General features: G+C 31.9%; 1 protein-coding gene across 1 annotated transcript in view; it reads left to right on the top strand.

Annotated features, from left to right (window-relative positions):
- Positions 1–22,677, top strand: part of LOC110026937 (protein DROOPING LEAF-like) — a 31,881-nt gene extending 9,204 nt beyond the window's left edge. The window contains exons 2-4 of the mRNA XM_020728171.1: positions 22,054–22,129; positions 22,245–22,331; positions 22,452–22,677. Coding sequence (XP_020583830.1) covers positions 22,054–22,129; positions 22,245–22,331; positions 22,452–22,526 — 238 coding nt within the window. The 3' untranslated portion in view covers positions 22,527–22,677. The remainder of the gene's footprint in view (positions 1–22,053; positions 22,130–22,244; positions 22,332–22,451) is intronic.
- The last annotated feature ends 578 nt before the right edge of the window (positions 22,678–23,255 follow it).

Below are 23,255 nucleotides of genomic sequence, written 5' to 3'. Positions count from 1 at the left end.
CCTCGAGACCGTCGTCGGGGGGCCTTCTAAGTGAATTAAATCTGGAGTTTCAGGGAAAAGTTCGTCGTTAGCGCCCGAGTTCAAATCTTCACATTTTGGTCATTTTCGCTCCAAATTCGCTCTTTTTTACATCTTTTGCTCCAATGACCCTAATTCATCATTCCTGTAACAAAACATCAAAAATACATTTCTTTAAAGTGCAATATCATCAAAAATAGTGTAAAATATGTTTGAAAATCTCAACGTATTTTCCTTTGGTCAACATAGAGCTCATCATTGACTTATAGGACATAAAAGCTTTAATATAAGATGCATCTTAAAAATGTTATGTTTTATAGATCATGGTTGACTGAAAGTGTTATTATGAGAAAATAATTCAATTTGTTTTGTTGATAATATTTTTTTTAATAAAAATAAGAGATAATACATCCAAGATACTTGATTGACTCTTCTTGCTTGATTACCAAAAAAAAAGAAAAAAAGAGAAAAATTGTAAAAAATTAATCACCATATGTCTAAGTAGCTATTGTGTTACAACATATAAAAGAATAAAAAGCATCACAAGTAGCTTGGTGAATAGCCAATATTAAAAGTGTCATTAAAAGAAGGTGAATCATTACAAATATATTTGTAAATTTACAACAATTAAAAAAAATTAATGTAATTTGTGTCATCCATGTATCTTTTATATCAATAATGGGATAAAATGATATACAATTTTAATGCTATTAATAAGAGCCATTATTTGTAGAAGCAAAAATCAACTCAGGAGTCCTTTCAAATGCTCTTCTCAAAAACGCCTACAAAAAATTCTTCCTTGGAGAATACATAGAGATACTCCAGATGTATTATAATAACACTTATGGTGATCTAAGCGAGCATGCTTTACTCACTCAAAGTGCTTTCCAAAAGATAGAAAATTCACATATCTTGTACACCAGTTTTGGAAAGTATTTATGAAAAAATCTTACATTATTTAATGTATTGATTTGATATACAAAAAAGACAATGAATCGACCTCTAACTCTTCAATGCACTAACATCATCCAATCATCATTATCATCAATGTCTTATTATCAATCAACATTATTAACTCAAAAAAATAAATTAAAAAACTTGGTTAACAAATTTACATCATAAATCATTCAAATTAAGATAATTATAGCCTACAAATCTACGTACAAAATTCCCAAATATTCCTTACATATTTACCACCATATCATTTGATGTTTATCCTTTCTAGTTAGTTATTGATATTCAATTCGACCTCTAAGGTTGGTAATTTAATTAAAAAAAAAAATCCTAATAACATCTCCTATTCCACCATATCTTCATTGGAAAGCCGGCTTAAGGGGAGCTATTCTTATTTCTCTTCCTACCAAATGAATTGATACAAAGTTTTATTACTTCTGTTGATTGTAACTTCCCATTGCTTTAATTATATATTTTCCTCTCTCTCTCTCTATCTTGGCATGCTTGAGAAAGCTATATCAGTATTACATAAGCCTACCACTATACTTTAATAATTAGTGTATTAGATAATAATTGCACTTGCTAGCCCTACTAATGGACATATAGACAAAAATATTATTAGTTATAATCTTTCTCACTATTTACCTGGAAAAAATAGGCGTTTATTGCTTGCATAGAGTGGCATTGATCATGATATACATAGTCATGCCCCAATAAAATTTATTACAGTAATGAAAATCCTATGAAATGTCTTAATAAATCTAGACATTATGATATTTATTTTGACTTCGTCATTTTTGTAGGAAATACCCTATTAGAAGAAAACATTTAAAATGATCCTCTTTATCTAATTTTATCTCAATAAATCTGCCATTAATATAGAACATTTTCTTCACCCATATATATGAAAAATAAGAATTCAAATTATCAATTTAAGAAAATTGAGCAATATAAGGAGATGGCATATCCTCAGGAAGATATATACAAACATACATACATGTATATATATATATATATATATGAGAATTGAATTTTGAGTACTTCATGAAATTGGAATTGGCATAATAGAAATAATCAGCTCATTTCTTAAAAATGAAATGAGAGAGAGTTTGCATTGATTTAAGATTGATGTAATGCTTAATTATAGCATCAATAGGGATTTTAGCGGCCTCTATTATTTGAGGGTTACTAAGAATTGTTTAGCTCAACTTAGCCTATTTTTTTAACTATGGATTGAGGTGTCAAAGAGAAAATAGCACTTAATTCCTTTAGATAATTCAAGAATTTTTTAAGGTAAGCAATCTATCCAGATATGTTATATATTATGGCGGTGTTTGGCTGAAATTAAATTTTACGATAAATAGAATTCATTAAATCCGATAAATCTAGATTTATCAAATTCATAATCACACGCTATCAACGACAAAAAAAATCAGCTTCGTACTCGGATTTATGAACTCTAAATTTACATCATAAAAATGACGGAGCGTTGGGGAAAAACAACGAAAATCAAGAAAATTAGTGTTAACGTACATTTTTTTTAATTTTTATCTTCTAGGGTGTTTGGCTAGAGTTAAGCTAAATTCATGGCTCAAGTTGATAAATAGCATGTCACCGAAGGCCGCCTTAAAGAAGCACAAGTCCTATTTCAAAGAGATAACAAGATAAATATTTTCGTATACAAGATAATAAACAACACTCCTAATTTTTTTTCATAGAAAAATAAAGTGCAAGTAAAGATGATTAGACCCATGACCTCAAAGATCGAAGTGCAAGTAAGAACAACCAGGTCAAGGAACAATTCAAAATATTTTGGTAAATAACAATAAAAATCATAATAAGAGCATTATCCTTGTTAATAATGATGTCATAACTTTCAAAATTTTTGTATGGTTCTGTAAGCTCAATATGAAGAATGAAGTAATATTAAGAGTGAAGTAATTTTCAATATATTTTTAAATACTACTATTTTGCAATGTATTGCTTTTTTAAGCTTAATTGTTCTTCATTCTTATTTTATGGTCTTAAGGGTTGGCAATAATAGTATTAAGTTTTATGTGGGGATCAACAAATAAAAGTTAGAGAAAATTTTATTCTTAATATGATTAAGAAAAGAATTCTTCCCCCCGAAAAAAAATATCAAAATTATTGTGATAAGTGATTTAACATTAAGATCAAAATCAGTCATTCAATTGAGTAATCTCATTTAAAAACTAATAATATTGGTAAGATCATGAATAAATGATGAGAAAACTCCTTTTATTGAGAAGTGCCAAAGTGTAAGAACCAAACAAACATAACTAAGAGAAAATTTTTCTAAGGTTATACTTCTTAGGTCTCCCAAACAAAATAACTAACCTTTGTAAGTCAATAAAATGTATCATTGACAAATTATTTTAATCACAAGTTTAATTTCATGCCTTCAAAAAAAAATCTTCAAATTTTAGGGTTTTTTTCATGCATTATTAAAGTTGAACAAGTCCAAATATGACATTTTGCATGTACTAGTAATTAATGAATGTTCATTTCATCATTTTCATACCACTCATTATAGCCTGCCATGAATATTTTTATGTATAAATAACACATAACATCTTCATGTATCTATGTATCTATGTATGTATCTATGTATGTATCTATGTATGTATCTATGTATGTATCTATGTATGTATCTATGTATGTATCTATGTATGTATCTATGTATGTATCTATGTATGTATCTATGTATGTATCTATAAAGAACTTGAAATTATCTTTATTTATTTAAGAAAAACTTAACGTTATTAAATTATGACTTTTTATTATATTTCCAGTTCAGCTTTTAAGATATTTTACTTGTCTTGATTCTTATTTTATTCCAATAAAATTTGGCCATATATACACTAGAATAACTCATTATTCTTGTTATTTAAATTTTATTAATTTATACAATATATAGGCTTTTAACTTTCACCCCAAGTAGAGCAATTTTAGATAGCTTTAGAACCTCTTAAGTTCAAGTAAATTTTAAACTACATACATTTTTAAAACCATCACTTTAACTATATTAAACCTATCACTGGCATAACATATTAAGTTTACCATCCATATAAGTTATATTATATTTGTATTGAATGACTCTGTTAAATATGACAATCAACCATCTAGATTAACTATCATTAATAAACCCTACTAATTTAATTATCATTAATAAAACCCACTAATTGTAATTTATAAATAATACTTGATCTAAAATGTAATGAACTCTTAATCTAACACATATATAATTAATAGCAACAAATGATGATTTTAAAATTATATATTAGTTAGAAATGGAGAAAAATAAAATTAATTACCTTCTATTACAAACTGCATAAAAAAACAAGAAGAGAGGATCCATAACGAGTTACAGGGGAGTAATGGCATTAAGAGAATGAAAAGATTGGCGGCTATTCGAAATCATGGAGATTGGTCAGAGAAAGGAAAATAAAAAATGCTTAAATTATAAGAAATAGTGAAAAAATGCACACACAAAAATACTCACAAAAGTCAAATATTTTTTTTTTCACTTAATGGATTCAATTTCATCTTATGCACATAATTTAGACTATAAGAGAACAAAACAAGCACTACAAGAAAATACGGAATTAGCATCGAACATTTTTGTCACTAAACTGACTTATTTCTGACACTAATTGAATTTAGCGACGGATTAGCATCAGAAAAATAATGTCGTTAAAACGGGTGCCCCTAATTGATTTTGTATTGATTTTTGTATCAGGTATTTTTTTAACGGCAGAATAAGCATCAGAAGATTCCATCGTTGTGAATTTACGTCGAAAAATTGATCGACACTTGGCTAACATCGTCTTAGCGTTTGAATCGGTCAGCACTAATTAGTGTCCACCAAAGACGGTGCTAATGCCAATTCAGACACCATTTCACCAAATAAAGTTGAATTTGTGTGGTCAGGTATCGAACAAATTATTGTTTATTTAGAGTCGAAATATTCAAACGCTAATCCGACGAAAACTTGTAAGTATAAATAAAAAACTACAAAAAGACGCTTAGATTTTCACATACCTGCACAAAACAAACACAAGTAACACAATATGACATTTATGTGTCCTCGAAAATGTTAAGAAATCACTAACACATCTAAATAATAATATCAAATTAAATTAAAGATAGATGAATCAAAGTGTTCAAAGTTCAAGTTCGCCGCTATATCAACAAGGAAAATATAAGAATGTAAAAAACATACAATCAGCCTTTATCGAGGGGGAATATCAGCAAAAAAATAATAAAAAAATAAAATCCTACTTCTCATCCTACTTTTGCTCCTCCCCATTTTCATCCTCCTCGACTGCACTCATTTGTTGTTTGCTCTAACGATTAAAACTTTATGTCAGACGTACTAGACCATCTCTGGCCCCTTGTTGGCTTTCACGCATCTATCAAAGTTCTTCATTCATCATCATGACCCATCTGACAAGCTTCTCATGCTAAGTCTGTAATGAGCTAGGGCCACCCACGGTTGCACGAGAGCGCTCAGTCTCAAATGCTATCCCCTTTGAGCCATGGTGGTACACCCTCCCCTTCTTCTTCCCCGCTACCTGCGTCCATAGCTCAAAATTGGACTGAGCAGTGGTAGACTGGCTACCATTGTTGCTTGCAGCCAGTGAGGCTTGGCTACCTATCTTCCTTTGTTTCTACTGGAGTTGCTCGTATTATTCTTACATAGCAAAATTCAAATATAAATTGGCATTTTAAATAATAAAGCCCCCCAAAAAATAAAAATTTAAATATTTTAACTTACATTGGTACCAAGAGAGTGGTTGGATACCCACTGTTGTATGCCTGGGCGTCAATATGTGAAGACGTGCAAGTCTGCAGTAGATGACTCTCGGTCAAGCTCATTAGTAAATATTGACATCGGATTTAGGATCATTAAGTGGTGAACAATATAATTTGATATTTGCGTCATATTTTGCATCCGCTTTGTGTCTAAAAATTCGACGGAAAAATGCACTCTGAAATCAGCTAAGTTGCGTTTGTAGTTGCGATGAAAATTGTGTCAAATTTGTGCGCCACTAAGTGATGCAAAAACTTTACTTGTTAGCATTTAACTACATCTGATACAAATCTAATGGAAAGTCGATGCAAATGACTTAATTTACTCATTCTATACGTCTAAATTTCATTTCTTCTCTTTGCAATCTTATGTCTTCCCTTGTACCCGAAGCCCTCACTCTCCCCTTTCCCTTTTGCTCAAAACCATCGCCTTCCTGAACAAACCTTCGCGATACAGTCACAAATAGAGCTAGCTAGGAAGGTAACGATGGTGGCTTCTTACAAAGACAACCGAAACTCTCGTATTTCTCATCCTTCTACTCCACTCCAAATAGAAAATATTGAGGAAGGTAATTATATTTGTGCCAATATTTCTCATTTTAATTTTTGAAAAGTGAAATGGGCATTTGGGCATGGGCAATGCGGTGTGCATTTACAAATTGAAGTTTAGGTGTTAAGTTTGTACATGCAAAAGAATTTAGTGATATGTATGTTAGATTTGGCGTAGGTTATGTGGTATGTATGTATAAATTGAAGTTTTGGTGTAAGACATGTGTATACATAAAAGTTCAGTGGTATAGGTATGCATGTAAAAATTACAGTTTAGGTGTTAGGTTTGTACATACATAAAATTTGTGTTATATGTATCCGTTATACGCAAAGGTAATGTGGTATATATGTATAAATTGAAGTTTAGGTGTAGCTCGGTATCTATGTACATAAGAGTTCATTGGTATGCATGTAAATATTGAAATTTAGGTGTTTGATTTGTATATACATAAGAATTGAGTGATATGTATGGATTAAATGCATAGGTAATGTGGTATATTAATGTATAAATTGAAGTTTTGGTGTTAAGTGTGTTATACATAAGATTTCAGTGGTATGTATGTAAAAATTGAAAGTTTAGATGTTACATGTGTACATACATAAGAATTGAGTGATATGTATTAAATTCATATATTAGTAGAATTCATGTTAATTGGTTGAAATGGTGAAATGTGTTGGGTCTATTTTTAAAGTTATGGTGATATAGAAATTATATCGTTAGTAGAATTAGAGTTGGTTGATTGAAGTGAAGGAATGCATGCATTTATCGAGTCTATTGCTCAAAGTGGTGGTCATATTAGTAGAATTCAAGTTGGTTGGTTGAACTTGAGGATTGCATTTGTTCTTGTTCACAGTAATGGTGATATAGATGTGAATGTTATTAGTGGAATTCATATTAGTTGGTTGAAGTGAAGGAATGCATTAGGTATACTGTTGAAAAAATAAACCACTTCAAAAAAGTTCTTTTAATGGTTGACCATGTAGTGTCGACTTCACTGCATGTAGCAAGCTACTTAAAAGAGGTCCTTGGGATCATTTTCTTCGATTATAATTAGCTCCCCCAAACCACGGCATAGTCCTTCATTGTAAATATTGATAAATATTAAGTAATTTTTATTTTTGTAATAGTTGCATTGATTTGTAAAACTATATCTATTTTGCAAATGAATATTCGTAATTTTAGAGCTTGGATGTATAGCAGATTATATCCATGATAAAAAGGTCTCACATATGAGTTCTTGAACGGATTTTATGAATTCGTGTAGGTGGCATCATAGCTTCTCATCTATTGTTTTGAGGGTAAGTTCCAAAGTCCTTGTGTGAAGCACAAAGAACAAACTCTTTTGCCACTCAAAGAAGTTAAGTTGGATCTTTACCGCAAGCGATTGTAAACCAATTATTGGTATTGGACTGTACATGATGAGCAAGAACTTGAAGTTCAGTTCGATCACGGAGGTGTTTAATTCCATGGATGTGCATGAAGTAATTTGGATTGACTTGAAGTATTTGAGATTTGAGGGAGTGGTAAAATGGGAGGAAGGGGGAGGAACAGGAGAGATTGTGATAATGGTTGAAGATGATGAAGAAGATTTGATGTGGGGGGGGGGGGGAAGAAACCCACTGAAAAAGAGCTCACTAGCTGGAAAGGGATCAAGAGAAGAGAGTTCGGAGCTTAATTTTAAGTCGAAATCAGAGAAGGAGGAAAACTAATTGAGGGTGTGAGTTGAGTCCATGAAGGTAGCAAAGGAGGTGGAGACATTCTTGGAAATGGAAATTCTTGTGCTTGAGAATGAAGCGAGAACAAAGTGATTTTCCATGAGGGTTGTGAAAGCCATTGTGAGAGTTTGATACACACACACATACACACAGATCTCTCTCTCTCTCTCTCTCTCTCTCTCTCTCTCTCTCTCTCTCTCTCTCTCTCTCTCTCTCTCTCTCTCTCTCTCTCTCTCTCTCTCTCTCTGTGTGTGTGTGTGTGTGTGTGTGTGTGCAGAGAGAGAGAAATAGATGAAGAGGAGTGGCAAAGAGGGGGTATGCAAGATGTAAAGATAGCTTTTAGTGTTCGTAAGAGAATTACAAGGTCTAATCTTTAAAAAGGCTTTGTATATTATTATGATTTAGAAGGTGAATTTACAAGTCTAATCCGGTGGGGTTGATGATTGTGCCCAACCTTCAAATTAGGGTGAAAATTACTATAATTTTATTTAACTCAAAGTTTTGTTGATATTCCTCAACATAATCAATGAGTCCTATTTGTGCTTAGTTTGATATAACCTGGAATCACTTCAATATATAATACATTCAATGGACATATAGATATATATTACACAATAGAGCAAAGTTAATTAATCTTATCTTGTGTTAAGCTTGTTTGTAGACAAATCAGAGAATGTAGTATGACATTCCAATAATTGCTTATGATAGTAGTTGTTAGCCATTTGATTAACTTTGAGTGGTTTGATTTGTGCCTTAACTTTGAATGTGGTATGCCGACCCATCCCTCTCCCCATTTCCTTCCTAGTATCTCCAATCCAAGCCCCACTCAATCTCCCCATCCTCCACTTCCTCCACTTTCGCCAGAAACTCCCAATTCCTACTTCACTCGTTAAACCGAGTGTCACACTCTTCTTCTCTTCAACTCTTCTCTCTCTCTCTCTCTCTCTCTCTCTACATGCATACCACACAATTCTAATCTATTTACATGTCTAACACCTAAGTTTTAAAATATTCTTAATCTACCATGCTAAATAATTCATACAAATTTAAATGTCTAATACGTATGCTTTATTTTATATTTTTAATCAACATACAATATACATTTTTTTTTTTAATATACATGTGAGCTACACAATTTTTACATATTTACATGTCTAACACCTATCTTTTTCTTTTCAAATGTCACACAATCCTTATGTATTTATACGTTTACACCTAAATTTTAAATTCCAAAACTTTTAAAAAATATCAAATATATTCATTACAGATTTAACACCGAAACATGAAATATACATAAAATGGAAACTTAAAACCCCAAAATTTTAATAAAAAACTTATCAAAATCTTAGAAAGATTAAAAAAAAAAACTTATCAAAAGCTTGAGAAGGGGTTCGCCTTGCCGGATACGAGATTTGGCCAGTAGAAATATTTCCAAAGTCGCTCCAGGTGGCCGGAATCACCGAATTTTGTTGGATTTTCCTAGAAGTCGCCGGTTTCGTGCCCGCACTAAACAAAGAAGAATTTTAGAAATAAAGCTTCGGTGATAAGGGTGTCTTGTTAGGGCTTTTGCGTCCGAAATAGTGTTGAAATTTTCCGACCTATTGAGTAATTAGGTAATGTCAAAAAATTATGTCTGTAAACGGACGCTAACCCCATATGAACTCTCTTAACGTCAAAATTAGTGTATGATAATTCCAACGCTAATAAGTAAATTTAGGATCGAAGAATGCCAACACTACAACGTCAATTCAACATCGGCGGTTTGACGCAACTCTTCTGCATTGAACCTTTTAATCTTAAAACAAAGGGCTTACCAGATGCTAGTTTTGCATTGAAATTGAGCATGACGCCGTGGTTTTTCTATAATGAAGAAAGCTAGAATGTTAAATATTCAAGTAATATAATGGAAAATCAAAAGATTATAACCTTTTTTATCAAATTTTTAGAAATTTACGCGTTAGTTAAGATAATTTTTTTAAAAACATTTCCCATGCATAAATGGGGACATATGGCCTATTATAGATAGAGAGATATATAAAAAGAAAATAAAGTTTTTAATATAATGGACAATTAATAACACTCCTAATTTTTTTCTAATAAACAATAATTGATTGGAGGAGTGAAGGTTCAAATCTATGACCCCAAGAAAATAATTAGAGATTGATATGAACTAGTAGAACAATTTCGGTTCTTAAGTTGAAATAAAATATAACGAATAAGGATCATGAAACCTGAAAGACTATTAAAAGATCTATTTATTTAAAGAATAAATGCCCCCAAATCTTAAACTATTGTGGGGAATTATAACTTTTTGATATATTTACAATGTAAATAATGAGCTTAATTTAATTTGTATCCTGGTTATTCAAGCTAATGTATCTTGTTGTAATCATATGAGACTTAATTAGGATCTTGTCACACTTCCTGAAGGCCAAAACATGAATTCATTATTATGAAGAGGGCTATAAGATAAGAAAAGTGTGAACAAAGCAATGGAGAAATATAAGATGAGATTAGTGGCTCAAAAGATATATGAAATGGTTAAGCATCAATGATGCTTAGGTATAGATTTCTTCATGTTAGTTTTATTCTTAAAGCAATGAAAATTTCATCAGATAAATATCATAGACGCTTATAAGAGTTTAAATAAAACACTTGATGACTTCAACAATTCCTTTAGACAAGAAATAATCATATAATGATATTTATTTCAAAACTAAATATTGCATTAAGTTTATTTACGAGTATGAATTATATTAAGGAGTGAATGATAGATATATCATACTTATGCCTTGTATATGGACAATCTAATTTGTGTATAAACAAACATGCATGTGTTTAGTTGATTCAAGATGTAAGATGGTAATCAAGTAAGCACCACTATTGAATATAGAGTGAAGCTTTCACACTATAATTTGATCTTAATTTGAAGCTTATAATACTTGACACACACAAGTTCAGATGTTCTTTATGATGTTATACTTTTTAAACAGAATGTGGAGGAACAAAACATCACACATTGAAAAGTCACTAATAAAAAACTTTATTACACTTCACATAACATCCCACTCTTTTCTCCAATAATACTTGGAGTTCCTATTTTTGGTGTTTCTCTTCCTTCCTAGTCAAAGTCATTTTATATTAGCTTACTACTATTAGTTCAATAAAATGGTTCTATAAAGGCCAAATTAGATCTTCACAAGTTCAAGGACCATCTTGTATTAAATAGCAGTTCACTATTAGAGGTAAGTCAATAATCTTTTGCATAGATAAGTAAATTATATTCCATCCTTTTCAAACACAACTCTTATATAACAAAAAAAGTTAGATGGGCATCATTAGATGGTTCTTTATTGGCTTATATTTTAAAGGTTCTTATAATCTTATATTCCTAAATAATATGCATCCTTATTAGATTCAACAAGGCAGATGATTTTGCATGCTTGTTCTTTATATGATATCACTATTTTTATTTATATCAAATGAGATTGCTTAAATGGCCATTAATGTTAATATAAAAATAAATCATCGAATGACATTCTCTAGATTTTTTTTTTTCCAATTAATGTGCACTTTATAACCACAACACTTATTCCCTTAAGATTTAATTTTTGAATGTGCACTCAAATTATATACAAAATCTATTAATTCTATTGAATTAATTATATTGCTTATTACTAAGCAAAAATTAACATTGCTGCTCTTGGATGTTCGGTATATTTCATTCTAGTTTGTCATTCCTTTATAATATTAACTAAACTATAACGTTCCAAAGAGCTGAAATTAAAACTTAAAAGCAAGCATTCCTCATAGTGGGATAATTTTTTATCCACATATATATATATATATATATATATGTGTCAAAGCACAAATTTAATTATAATGAGAACTTTGGCAAGAAATTTCAAGATTTTTATAAACCTTTCTTCTGCTGGCTTTTTTCAATCTATTCAATTTGAAGGATTTAAAAACTCTTTTGGAGCTTCTCATAGGCAAGAAACAGACATAAACATTATATAATTAGTATTCTTGTACGGGCGCCTCTAATTTTAAATAATTTGATTGAATCAATATGCATTTTCTCTCAATGAAAAAAAAAGAAAAAGATTACTAAACTTAAAAAACAAATGCTCAAAATTGCATGATGCTAACACCAAATCTAATTAGTTTTTTAATACCTGTTAATTTTTATTTAGATTTATATATCTTCTACTTTTGAATACTTATCTTTTAATGTTGATTATCCAACTTCTCATCCCAAGGTCAAAACATATTAGAAATCCTTCATTCAATATTTTTTCATTCAATATTATTTTTAATTCCATATACTTCAAATTTTCTTCAAATGTTGTTAGAGTTAGGCATTCAAATATATGTACTATATTTTTCTAGCATCATGTTATTTATGTTGTCATTCTTATGCATTTGCATGACACTGCCAAGTTAAGAAAAAGAATAATAGTAGCAAATATTTATATATTAATTATATATTAGCAGAGGTTCAGAGAGGTCGTCATAAAGGGAGACATAAACAAATGACAAATTCTTTGGTACAAGATAAAATGAACAATACTCTTAGATTTTTCTCAAAGAAATAATAATTGGACGTGTATTAGCGAGGCTTCAACTCATCACTTCAAACATAGAATTGGACGTGTGAATCACTATGCTAAGGCCCAAAAAGATGATACCACTTATTTAATAATGTGCACGCTAGCCCTTCTCATATGATTGCATTTAATTGCCAGTTAGATACTTTTAGAAAGTTCTATGCACTGTGAAATTGTGCCGGCAATTGCATGTTTTCTGTTCGACATCTGAAGTTTTAATGGTTATATATTTGTATGCATATATATATATATATATATATATAACATAAATCTGCTCTCATTTTATTAACACAGAAAAATAACAAAACCGAGAAAGAGGTCCTAACTCACACACCCTATAAAGCACGAATAAAAAAGGGCCTCTTTCCAAAAAAGAAAAATAAAAATACAAAACACCAAAGAAAAGACAAAAGACAAGAACAAACCGAAAAACAATTAAGAAACATCCAAAAAAGCAAACTCAATCAAAACAGCAAGAATAGTTTTGGAAATCATAGCATAATTCAAATTAGATCCAAGCTTAGCTGCCCAATGAGCCACCAAGTTCCCTTCTCTCTTAGTATGATTCTTTTTTTTTATTATTTTTTTAATAAAAGAGCAAATCGTGGCTCCCTACTTGTTAATTAAAAGCAGAGTGTACAAAAAAGGGGGAGGGAAAACAGATCTCCAGTTAAAAACAAAAAAAAATACAATAAAGTCCTAAGGGTTCTGCTTTTCACATTACAACTCCACACAAAAGGAAAAAGGTAAGCACAGAAGTAGTGAACCCAAAAAACAAGTATAAAAAAAAAACATATACCACTCAATGAGAGAATACTCAAAATAGCTATGACCAAAACAGTGAATAAAAGGTCCAAATCTTCTGCAAAAGAGAACCGTGAGACGTCGAGCCAAAAGGAAGGAGCTGAAGCAGTAGAATTCATCCAAAAATCATCGTCAAAGAACCAAGGAGTACGCTACATAGTCAGTTGATACATAGGGGCTGGAACTAAAAACAAAAGTAACGAAAGCTTCCAATGCAAAATATTAGTGTTATCAACATAAAATAAACCAAGATAAGGTCTATCCCTAGTGAAATAGTTCATTATAATCCAGAAAACAGAGGCAGTAAACAAGGCTACCGAGGAGATGAAAGCAGCAGTGCAGTTGGTTTGAAAAAATGCAATAGACCGGAGTAAGCTCCTGCCGCGATAGTGTACCAAAACCCAAATCTTGGCCTCAAAAAATGGTCCCAAAATACTGTGCAAGAGCATGTGTTAATGATCTAAACCAAAACATCGTCCAGAAAAAATGGATCGAAGTCCAATAGGGAAAAAACATCATCCAAAAATTGAAGATAAAAAACAGCAATATTGTCTTCGAATATAAGGAATTTCAAGAAAATCACCATTTAATAGAACTTGTGGGGACACAATACCCACCAAAACCCGTTGTAAACCCTGGTTAGCAAGCCAATCCGCTGGGGAATTACATTCCCTATAAATGAAATGCATTTGGGTGACCAAATTATGCCTTTTGATGAAATTATGAATCATATTAAGCACACAAAGAAGATTCCAAGTAGGAGGAATGATCTTATTAAACATGTTAACAATAGCCTTGGAATCAGACTCAAAATAAATAGTATGGAAGTGAAACATAACAGCAATTTGTATAGCATACCAAATAGCAAAGCCCTCAGCCTCTAATGGTGTGAAGGCAGTAACAGGTGAGGCAAAATAACAAAGGCAATTGCTCAAACAGTTTCGAAAAATACCACCCACACCGGCACCATTTAAATTCCAACTTCCATCCACATTCAACTTGACCCAACCTACGGAGGGGGGTTGCCATCTAATTGAGGAGGCCATACTACCCCTCGGTGGAGGGTTTTGATGAGGCAAAAAAATCTGAGAAGCCTTAAGATAGTAAGCAATAATACAAGAAGTTTAATAGCAGTCGTGGGAGGGGTTGAATCAAACTTATATGCATTTCTTGCAGACCATAGGAACCACAAGATGATAAGTGGAAAAGACTCAAGCTTCCCACCATATAAAGGTGCATTCTTCCAAGCACTGCAATACTTATCCAAATCTAAAATCTTATTTTCATTTGTATTCCAATTTATACCAAAATTAAGCTCAATCAAACTCCAAACATCACGAGCAAATTGGCAAAGAAAGAAAGAATGTGAAGCAGAATCCTCCTCGCAATTACAAATATAACAACACGATACTATACGCAAACCTTTTAGTTTCAAAATATCATCAAAAGGCAAGAGAGATAAAAAATATCTTCATAAGAAAAAGGATATAGAGGGGGATGTGTAGGCATTCCAGAGATTAGTAGTCTAACGGTAAGGAGTAAAATTATGCAGTTTTTTATATAAAATTTTGGTAATAGAAGCCTGAGAAATAAATTTCCATATGGGATTGTCCATTTTCATTGGAGAGAGAGGTATTTTAATGATGCTTCCCATCTTATCCCCCACTAAATCCCTAAGCTTATGAGCATCCCAAGATCCATTCTGCCAGCAATCAGAAATGAGTATCATGTCCTCATGAGGTAAATGAGGAAAAGTAGAGAAATCCACAGTACCCCAATGATCAAAAGGATAACTTTCCAATGCCAACATCCCAATAAATAAAATTTTGAGCCATAGGACGAATATTAAGCAAAGCTTTTCAAAGTTTAGAGTTACCAATTTTCCATTCAACATTCATAGGATGGGCTTTCGTGCAGTATTTTTTATGAAGAAAGCTAGCCCAAAGAGAGGTGCCCATACAAAATTTAAACCAAAGTTTACACATATTAATTTCAGTGATATGATTAAGGTTCTTAAATCCTAAGCCACCAGCACTATTAGGCTTACAAACCTTATCCCAAGTAGTTCATATTTTCTTGTGAGTGCTTCCCGCCCATAAGAATTTATTAAAAGCCTTTCAAGATTCCGTTGAGTACTTTTTTGAGATGTAAAACTTGCATAGAATATAATGGAATGGTATGAAGGACACTCTTAAGCAAAGTGAGCCTACCTCCATTAGAAAGGAAAATGTTCCTCCAATCATTGATCTTAGCTTTAATTTTATCAACCACATCATCCATCTGCGATTGTCTCCTCTTACCCCTTAAAATGTTAACACCCAAATATTTAAGTGGAATGGTGACAACCTGACAAGAAGTGTAAGAAGCAGTCCAATTGGTGAGAGTAGTACGAATATGCCTACCAAAAAAAGATGACATTTGGAAGTGTTAAAAGTTAACCCAGAAGTGCTCTGAAACTTATTTAACATCTTCATCATGCACTTAAAAGTATTTTTGCTAGTATTAGAGAAAAGGATAGTGTGGTCAGCATAAGCCAAATGATTAACCATGAGCTTAGATTTATGAGAAAATTGAGTAGAAGGATATAGCATCTGCATCGGATTCATAAGACGTGAGAGATGATCAAAAGCTATTATAAAAATAGTGGGGGAAAGGGGATCGCCTTGTTTTATACCCCTCAAGGAGGAGAACAAACCATAAGATTTCCCATTGACAAAGACACTGTAGTCATTGTGCTCCAGCCATCTCTTGATAATAGAACAAAAGGTATTAGAGAAACCACGAGCCTTAAGAATATCTAAAATAAAGTCCCAATTGATAGTATCAAAAGCTTTTTTTATGTCAAGATTAAACACAACATTCCCACCTTTGCACTTCTTATCTAAATCTTCAATGATTTCTTGAGCAAGAAGAATATTATCAGAGATTTCGATTTCCCTACCTTGAATGAAATCCCTACCTTGAATGAAAGCAGATTGTTACGGTGAAATGATAGTAGGCAAGTGAGATTGGAGGCGGGTCATAATGATTTTGCTAATAACTTTGAAAAGAACGGAAGTAAGGGAAATATGACAAAAGTTATCCCAGTCTTAGTATGATTCCATATGATATGTAAGTTCTTGGAAAAATCTTTAATTCTTTCTTCTGTAGATTAACACACCAATGATGCTCATCCTGAAATCTGCAATACTTCCATAAAATTAAAGAGTCAGTTTCAAAAATAATAAATTTCCAACCAATTTTCTTAACCACCTGAAGACCAAAAACCATCGCATCAGCCTCTACAACCAGAGGAGATACAAGAACAGCCTTAGTCGTAAACCAATAGAGAATAGAACCTATAGAGTCACGACAAACACCCTCCACACTAGCACTATTAGCCTTCCAGCAACCATCAACATTAATCTTAATATAAGGTGCACAAGGTTTACCCTAATGAAACAAAGTAATATTCTTATTAGAGGAGCAAACAGGAATAGACAAATTATGCATCATACAAGTCATCCTACTCGTAATCTTCTTATTAGGGGTCAAAATTTTAATTCATTTCATAAGAAAAGATAAAATCTTGCCAACTGTGTGAAGAATAGTAGCCTCACCATTTCTATACTTAAATAAAAATAGCATCATCATTATGAACCATCCTATTAAGCTCATTAAAAAACCAACGATTCTTATACCAAAGATCCTTGACTTTAATATCAATAGCCACAGGACCACCATAAGAATCAACTAAAGCCCCCTTCCCCATCCAATCATCAAACCAAAAAGAACAATCACCTTTACCAAAATAACAATCACATTTGTCAATATCCCAACAAATAAGATCATTAGTAAGCAACTTTAAGTTAAGCATTTCACGCTAAATAAAAGAATCTTTCTTATTATAAGTAATAGAAAGAGGATGTCTATTCAAACTATATTTAGCATATATTAAATTAGCCCAAAGAGAATTATTCTTATGAAATCTATACAAAAGCTTCATATAATTAATCTTAATAGAATCAACTAAGCTACGAAAACCAAGACCACCCTTCTCAATGGGTTTACAAAGCTTCTATCATCTAGTCTAGTGCATTTTAGTATTACGATTACCTTCCCAAAGAAATTTATTGAAGAGATTTTCAATCTTTTAATAATACCCTGGGGAAAATCCATAATTTGCAAAGAGTAAAGAGGAAGAGAAGTAAGAACACTTTTGAGAAGAGTTACGCGACCTCCAAAAGAAAGAAATTTATTTTCCCAAGATAAACTCTTATGTCCGATTTTATCAAATAAATTTAAACAAAGGCTACTTCTAATTTTGCTTGTATTAAAAGGGAAACCCAAATAGTTCAGAAGCAGCGTAGCTTTATTGCAACCAGTATAATCCAAAATCCAATTATTTTTAGCAACAGGGATTCTCTTGGAACAATGGAGGAAACATTTAGAAGTATTAAAATTTAAACCAGAGACCTTCTGAAAATCAACAAGAGTGACCCAAACTTTCCTAATAGAAAATTTATTACTATTAGTAAAGATCATAAGATCATCAGCAAAACTTAAATGAGAAATACTCATACCACCTTTATGAATATAATTCACACTATGATAGATCTTAAACAAAGAATTTAAACATCTCGATAGATAATCAAATACAAGAATAAAAAGATAAGGAGATAGGGGATCTCCTTATTTTATACCTTTATAAGCTTTGAGAAATCATATTTGTTCCCATTAATAAGAAGAGAATAATAGTTGTTGCTAAGAGTACGAAAAATAAGATTGCAAAAAGTATCATTAAATCTATTAGCATGAAGAATATTCATAATAAAATCCCAATGTATAGTATCAAAAGCTTTCTTAATATCCATTTTAAAAATAATATTCCCTCTTATGCACTCCTTATCAATATCCATAAGGAGTTGTTGCACAATAAGGGCATTATCACTTATCTGTCTACTTTTCAAAAAAGCAAACTGGTTAAGACAAATAAGTTTATTTAAAATAGGTTGCAATCTCTTAACAATAATTTTAGAAATAATCTTAGATAAAACAGTATTCAAACTTATGGGTCTGAAAGCATCCCAAGAGTTAGCAGTGTTAACTTTAGGGATCAAGACAATATTAGAGGATTAAAATATTTAGGCAAATCATGACCACAGAAAAAATCTTGAATAACTAATACAACATCAGCCTGAATAATATTCCAACAATGTATATAGAATTCAATCGTGAAACCACCAGAGCCAGCCGCTTTGCCAACCTCCATCTGATCAATGATATCTTTAATCTCTGCATGACTAGAAATACAAGTAATGAGTTATCAAACGAAGGAACATCATTATAAAGAGAAATATCCACCTGTGTCAAATAAACATCATTATTACTAAAGACATTGGAAAAGAATTGAACACCACTTTGAGCAATATCATTGATATTATTGAGCATTGTACCATCAGGGCTAATGATTTTAGAAATTATATTAATTGTATGTCTATTCTTAATGCAAGTATGGTAGTAAGCAATGTTTTTGTCCCCATCCAAAAAATGGGTCTTAGCAGCTTTCTGAGCATAAAACTGCTCCTCCATATCAATAGCCTCATTAAGTTGTTGCTGCCCCAGAAACAAAACATCACATTCTATAGAATTGTTAGCAAAATCAGATTCAAGAGAAGCAGCCTTATCTTTAAGTTGCTCAATGTTGCGGTGCAAGTTCCCAAAGACCTCCCAATTCCATTTTCTAAGAGCTTTAGCTAAATTCTTATGTAAGCTCCAAAGTCTATACCCAGAAGAACCAATAACATTAGATTTCCAATTATCTATAAGAAACTCAGTATATTTTTTTATGAAGGGTTCACATATTATAAAATTTAAAATTATATTTCTTTATATTATTTTTCTCCATGATTTTAAGAAGTAAAGGAGCATGGTCAAAAGCATTAAGGGCCAAATGCTGAACTTTAAAAGATAAAAAATATTAATCCAAGAAGGATTAGCAACAAATCTATCAAGACATTCAAAAACATTTCCTCTATGCCAACTAAAAGGTTTCCCATGGAACTCCATATCATAAAGCCCAACATCCAACAAGGTATCATTGAAATTAGCAATTAGATTGAGATTCAGAGGATTTCCACCTTTCTTCTCAAGAGGAGAAGAAATAATGTTGAAATCCCCTCCCATAAGTCAAGCTTCATTCTCCTACTTAATAGATTTAATCAAATTTTAATGTTCCAAACGAGCCTAATTAGTACATCCAGCATAAATAATAGAAAAAAGATAAGACTCCTTAAGATAAAGAATTCTCAAATGTAATAATTGAGTGTGACTGATAAGAATCTTAATACTCACTGGCTCTTTCCATAAGAACCAAATCTTATTATTAGAGTTAGTAATATTATTAAAAACACCAATATGTCTGACATAAGCCTCATTATTCATGCCCGCAACCATAGGCTCAAGAACACCCAGAAATCTTAAATTATAAACACGAATTAAATTTTTAAGTCTATTAGAAGCACACACTTTGGCAATATCCCTAATATTCCAGATTAAAGTGTTAAACTTCATCAATAACAAGCTTACACTTATTTAGTCTAGTAATAATAGCCATAGAAGGCTTAGCAACATCCTTACCCTGCACCTGGGTTTAAATAGCCTCCGGATTCAAATAATGCACATCACAAACACCTTTAAATTTTCTTTTTTGAGATGATCTTTGAATCATCCAATCCTCCTCCAACTCATTTAGAGTAAGAGCAAGGCATTACTGAGTAACCAGTCCATCATGCAGAACCATTTGTCTATCTAATTACAAGATTTCAGGGGTACCAACTTTATTCGTATCTTGAACCATAACATTAGTATCAATATTACCATTCTCAACCAAATCAGTTTTAATAGTAGAGGTATAATGAATAGCATTAGCAGTTTCAGTAACCAAATCATTATCAACCAATATAGTACCCATATTATTATGCTCATTCATATAAGAATTAAACTGATCTTCTAAAGAATGCAAAGAACCATCTCCAGGAAGATTAGCCTTAGTGATTTTCAAATCAAAATGCAACTCTTTATTCATCTCTTTATTTACTTTTTTTATTTTTTCGCAATTCAGGATGGACATTATAACAATGAGAAAGAAGATGAACAAATATTTTGCAATTAGTGCAATGATGTGGTACAAATTCTTGTTCAGCCTTGTGAACATCATTAGAATTCCCCATCCAAATAGAATTGTGGAAAACCGAAGTTATATCATGTTCAACCAACACTTTAGCCATCGAAGGCCTAGACAAATTACAAGTAGCAACATCCATTTCAATGGCTTACCAAAAATTGATCCCAAGGAATAAAGAACTTTTGGATTGAAGTAATTTAACTTCAATCCAGGAAAGCAAATCCAAACAGGCACAATAGGGATCTCTTCGGTAGGATTGAAATTAGGTGTCCATTTAAGAAGTTTCAAGTAACACTTCTTAGTGGTCAAGATTTTCTTAGCAAATAGAGAGGTATAATCTTCTTCAAGCTGCAACTTAATCATTAAATTACGGCTATCGATTAACCTTAAATTCCATCCTCCATCCAGATGCAAATCCGAAAAGAACTTACGAATAACCTCCACTTTGGAATGAGTAAATGAAAATTTACCAATTAAAGTATACTTTAGTGGTTCAGTGAGAATGTATGTATCTGCTTCAGTAAAAAGAAGCACAGGTTTACCATTCTTGCGAGAGGCTTATTGAAGCAAACCTCCATTATCACTATCATTTATTTGTTGTTGAAACTCCTCAGAGAAACGAACTTCTCCAAACCCAAAAGATTTACCCGAAACCACATCGTTGAAGGACGACGCTGCATAAGCCATGGAAAAGAGCAGGATAGAAAGAAACAAGCCAAAATTACAGAGAAAAGATAAGCCTACTTAGGAGAAATCGAGAAAAGAAAGCTCCCAACGTAGAGAATAAAAACAAGAGACAAACCATCACAAAGAACCGAAGCAAACAACAACACCAAAGAGAAAATGAGAAAGAGAAACAGATCTGAAAGAAAAATGGACAAAAGAAATCGGCTAGGAATCAGATACAAAACAAAGAAAACGAACAAGAGCCGGCAAAATGAAGCGGTTGGCGCTGCAGCAACAGCGCAAAGAAACAGCGGTCAGAGGATCGCGAGGTCTCGGAGGGGTTGAGGATCGCGTTGTTTATATATATATATATATATATATATATATAAATTTTTCTGCTTCCTGTAGTAACAAAAGAAAGTTACAATTATGATCATCATTATATATATGCACTCTTCTCATTAGCTAATTACAATCTATTGTATATATTTATTTTAATTTTTTGCTTATTTTCTTAACATGGCATTATTTCCATATAAACTAAATGGCATGTGAGAAGTCATATTTCTGGCTAGTAGTATTTAAACCTTACAAACTAGTATATCCCTATTTTAATGCATTATTTATATAAAAAGGCCGCTACCGCATTATTTCAATTATCACGTGTCATTTCACTAACTACTTTTAACTTGATTAATTATTTACTGTGGCACAAAAAATGTCGATGATTAATTATAGGGAGGAGATTCAGAGAATCAAAGCTGCCCAGCCTGACATTCCACACCGTGAAGCTTTTAGCACTGCAGCAAAGAATGTAAGACATGCGCGCGCGCTCATATATATATTATATATATATATGTTTAATTTCAATGTTTGCTAAAAATGCTATATAGCAGTACTGAAGGTCATCTAATTATAATTAACTGCAGTGGGCTAAATGCGATCCTCGTGCCCTCTTCTATTCAGCTACTACTGCTAGTGGCGCAAGGAGGCCGGCAACAACAGCCATTCAGCTGGTATATAAAATTATAGAAATAACAAACTTGCTAGCTAGTTACCTTATAAGCCTATTATTGTTCTAGATTGAATAACATTTATTCTTTCATTAAATACTATAGTGAGGTGTAATTTTGTAGGAGAAAAGAAGCGGAGTCCCAGTGGCCGAAAGCTTTGATGTCTCCAAGAATGGACAACAGCGTCGCATGGAATAATAAACTACAACTTATATGTGCTTTCAGTCGTATATATATGACTTGGACTTTATTAATTTATGTATGTTTGATGGATCTAATTAGACTTCTCTACATTTGATATAGCATGCATGGGCATTTTCTCAACATATAATATGCACGGGGCGTATATGCATGTATATAGATAGATAAATAAATTCTCTTAGTTATTATAGCATGTAAATCAAATAGCAAAAACCGACATAAAAAAAAAGCTTGCTTTAATGAGAAAGCTAACAATATATTATTATACTTACTTATGGTTAGCTTAATTATTATTATTTCAATAACTGTTAAGTGTTATGATAAGTGATCATTCTATGTGTGTGTATAAGAAAATAATAATTATAAATAGCTAAAATGACAAATACAAAAGATGATAAGAAAATCAACAGAAAGGCGAAGAAATGAAGGAAAACCTAGCCACGCTTCTTTTTACTTTTAGATACACATCATGGGAGAGGATAGATTGAAAGATAATCAAGTTATATATATATATATATATGTGTGTGTGTGTGTGTGTGTGTGTGATACCATCACATGAACTTTCATTTTCCCTTACCAAGTCACATTTTAATTATATTGAGGGAGTGAAATGTGGATTAAGTCCTCCCATTGAATATCATCATCAAATCAAGTAAAAATAGTTGAAATTGCAAGCTGAACTTGGTCATGCGGAGAAAGTAGCGTTGTGATGCATTTAGTAGATAA

Source organism: Phalaenopsis equestris, unplaced genomic scaffold (genome assembly GCF_001263595.1).
Source record: "Phalaenopsis equestris unplaced genomic scaffold, ASM126359v1 Scaffold000404, whole genome shotgun sequence".
Classification (NCBI taxonomy): Eukaryota; Viridiplantae; Streptophyta; class Magnoliopsida; order Asparagales; family Orchidaceae; genus Phalaenopsis; species Phalaenopsis equestris.
Note: the sequence above shows the minus strand (reverse complement) of the source record. Positions and strands in the feature narration are given on the sequence as shown.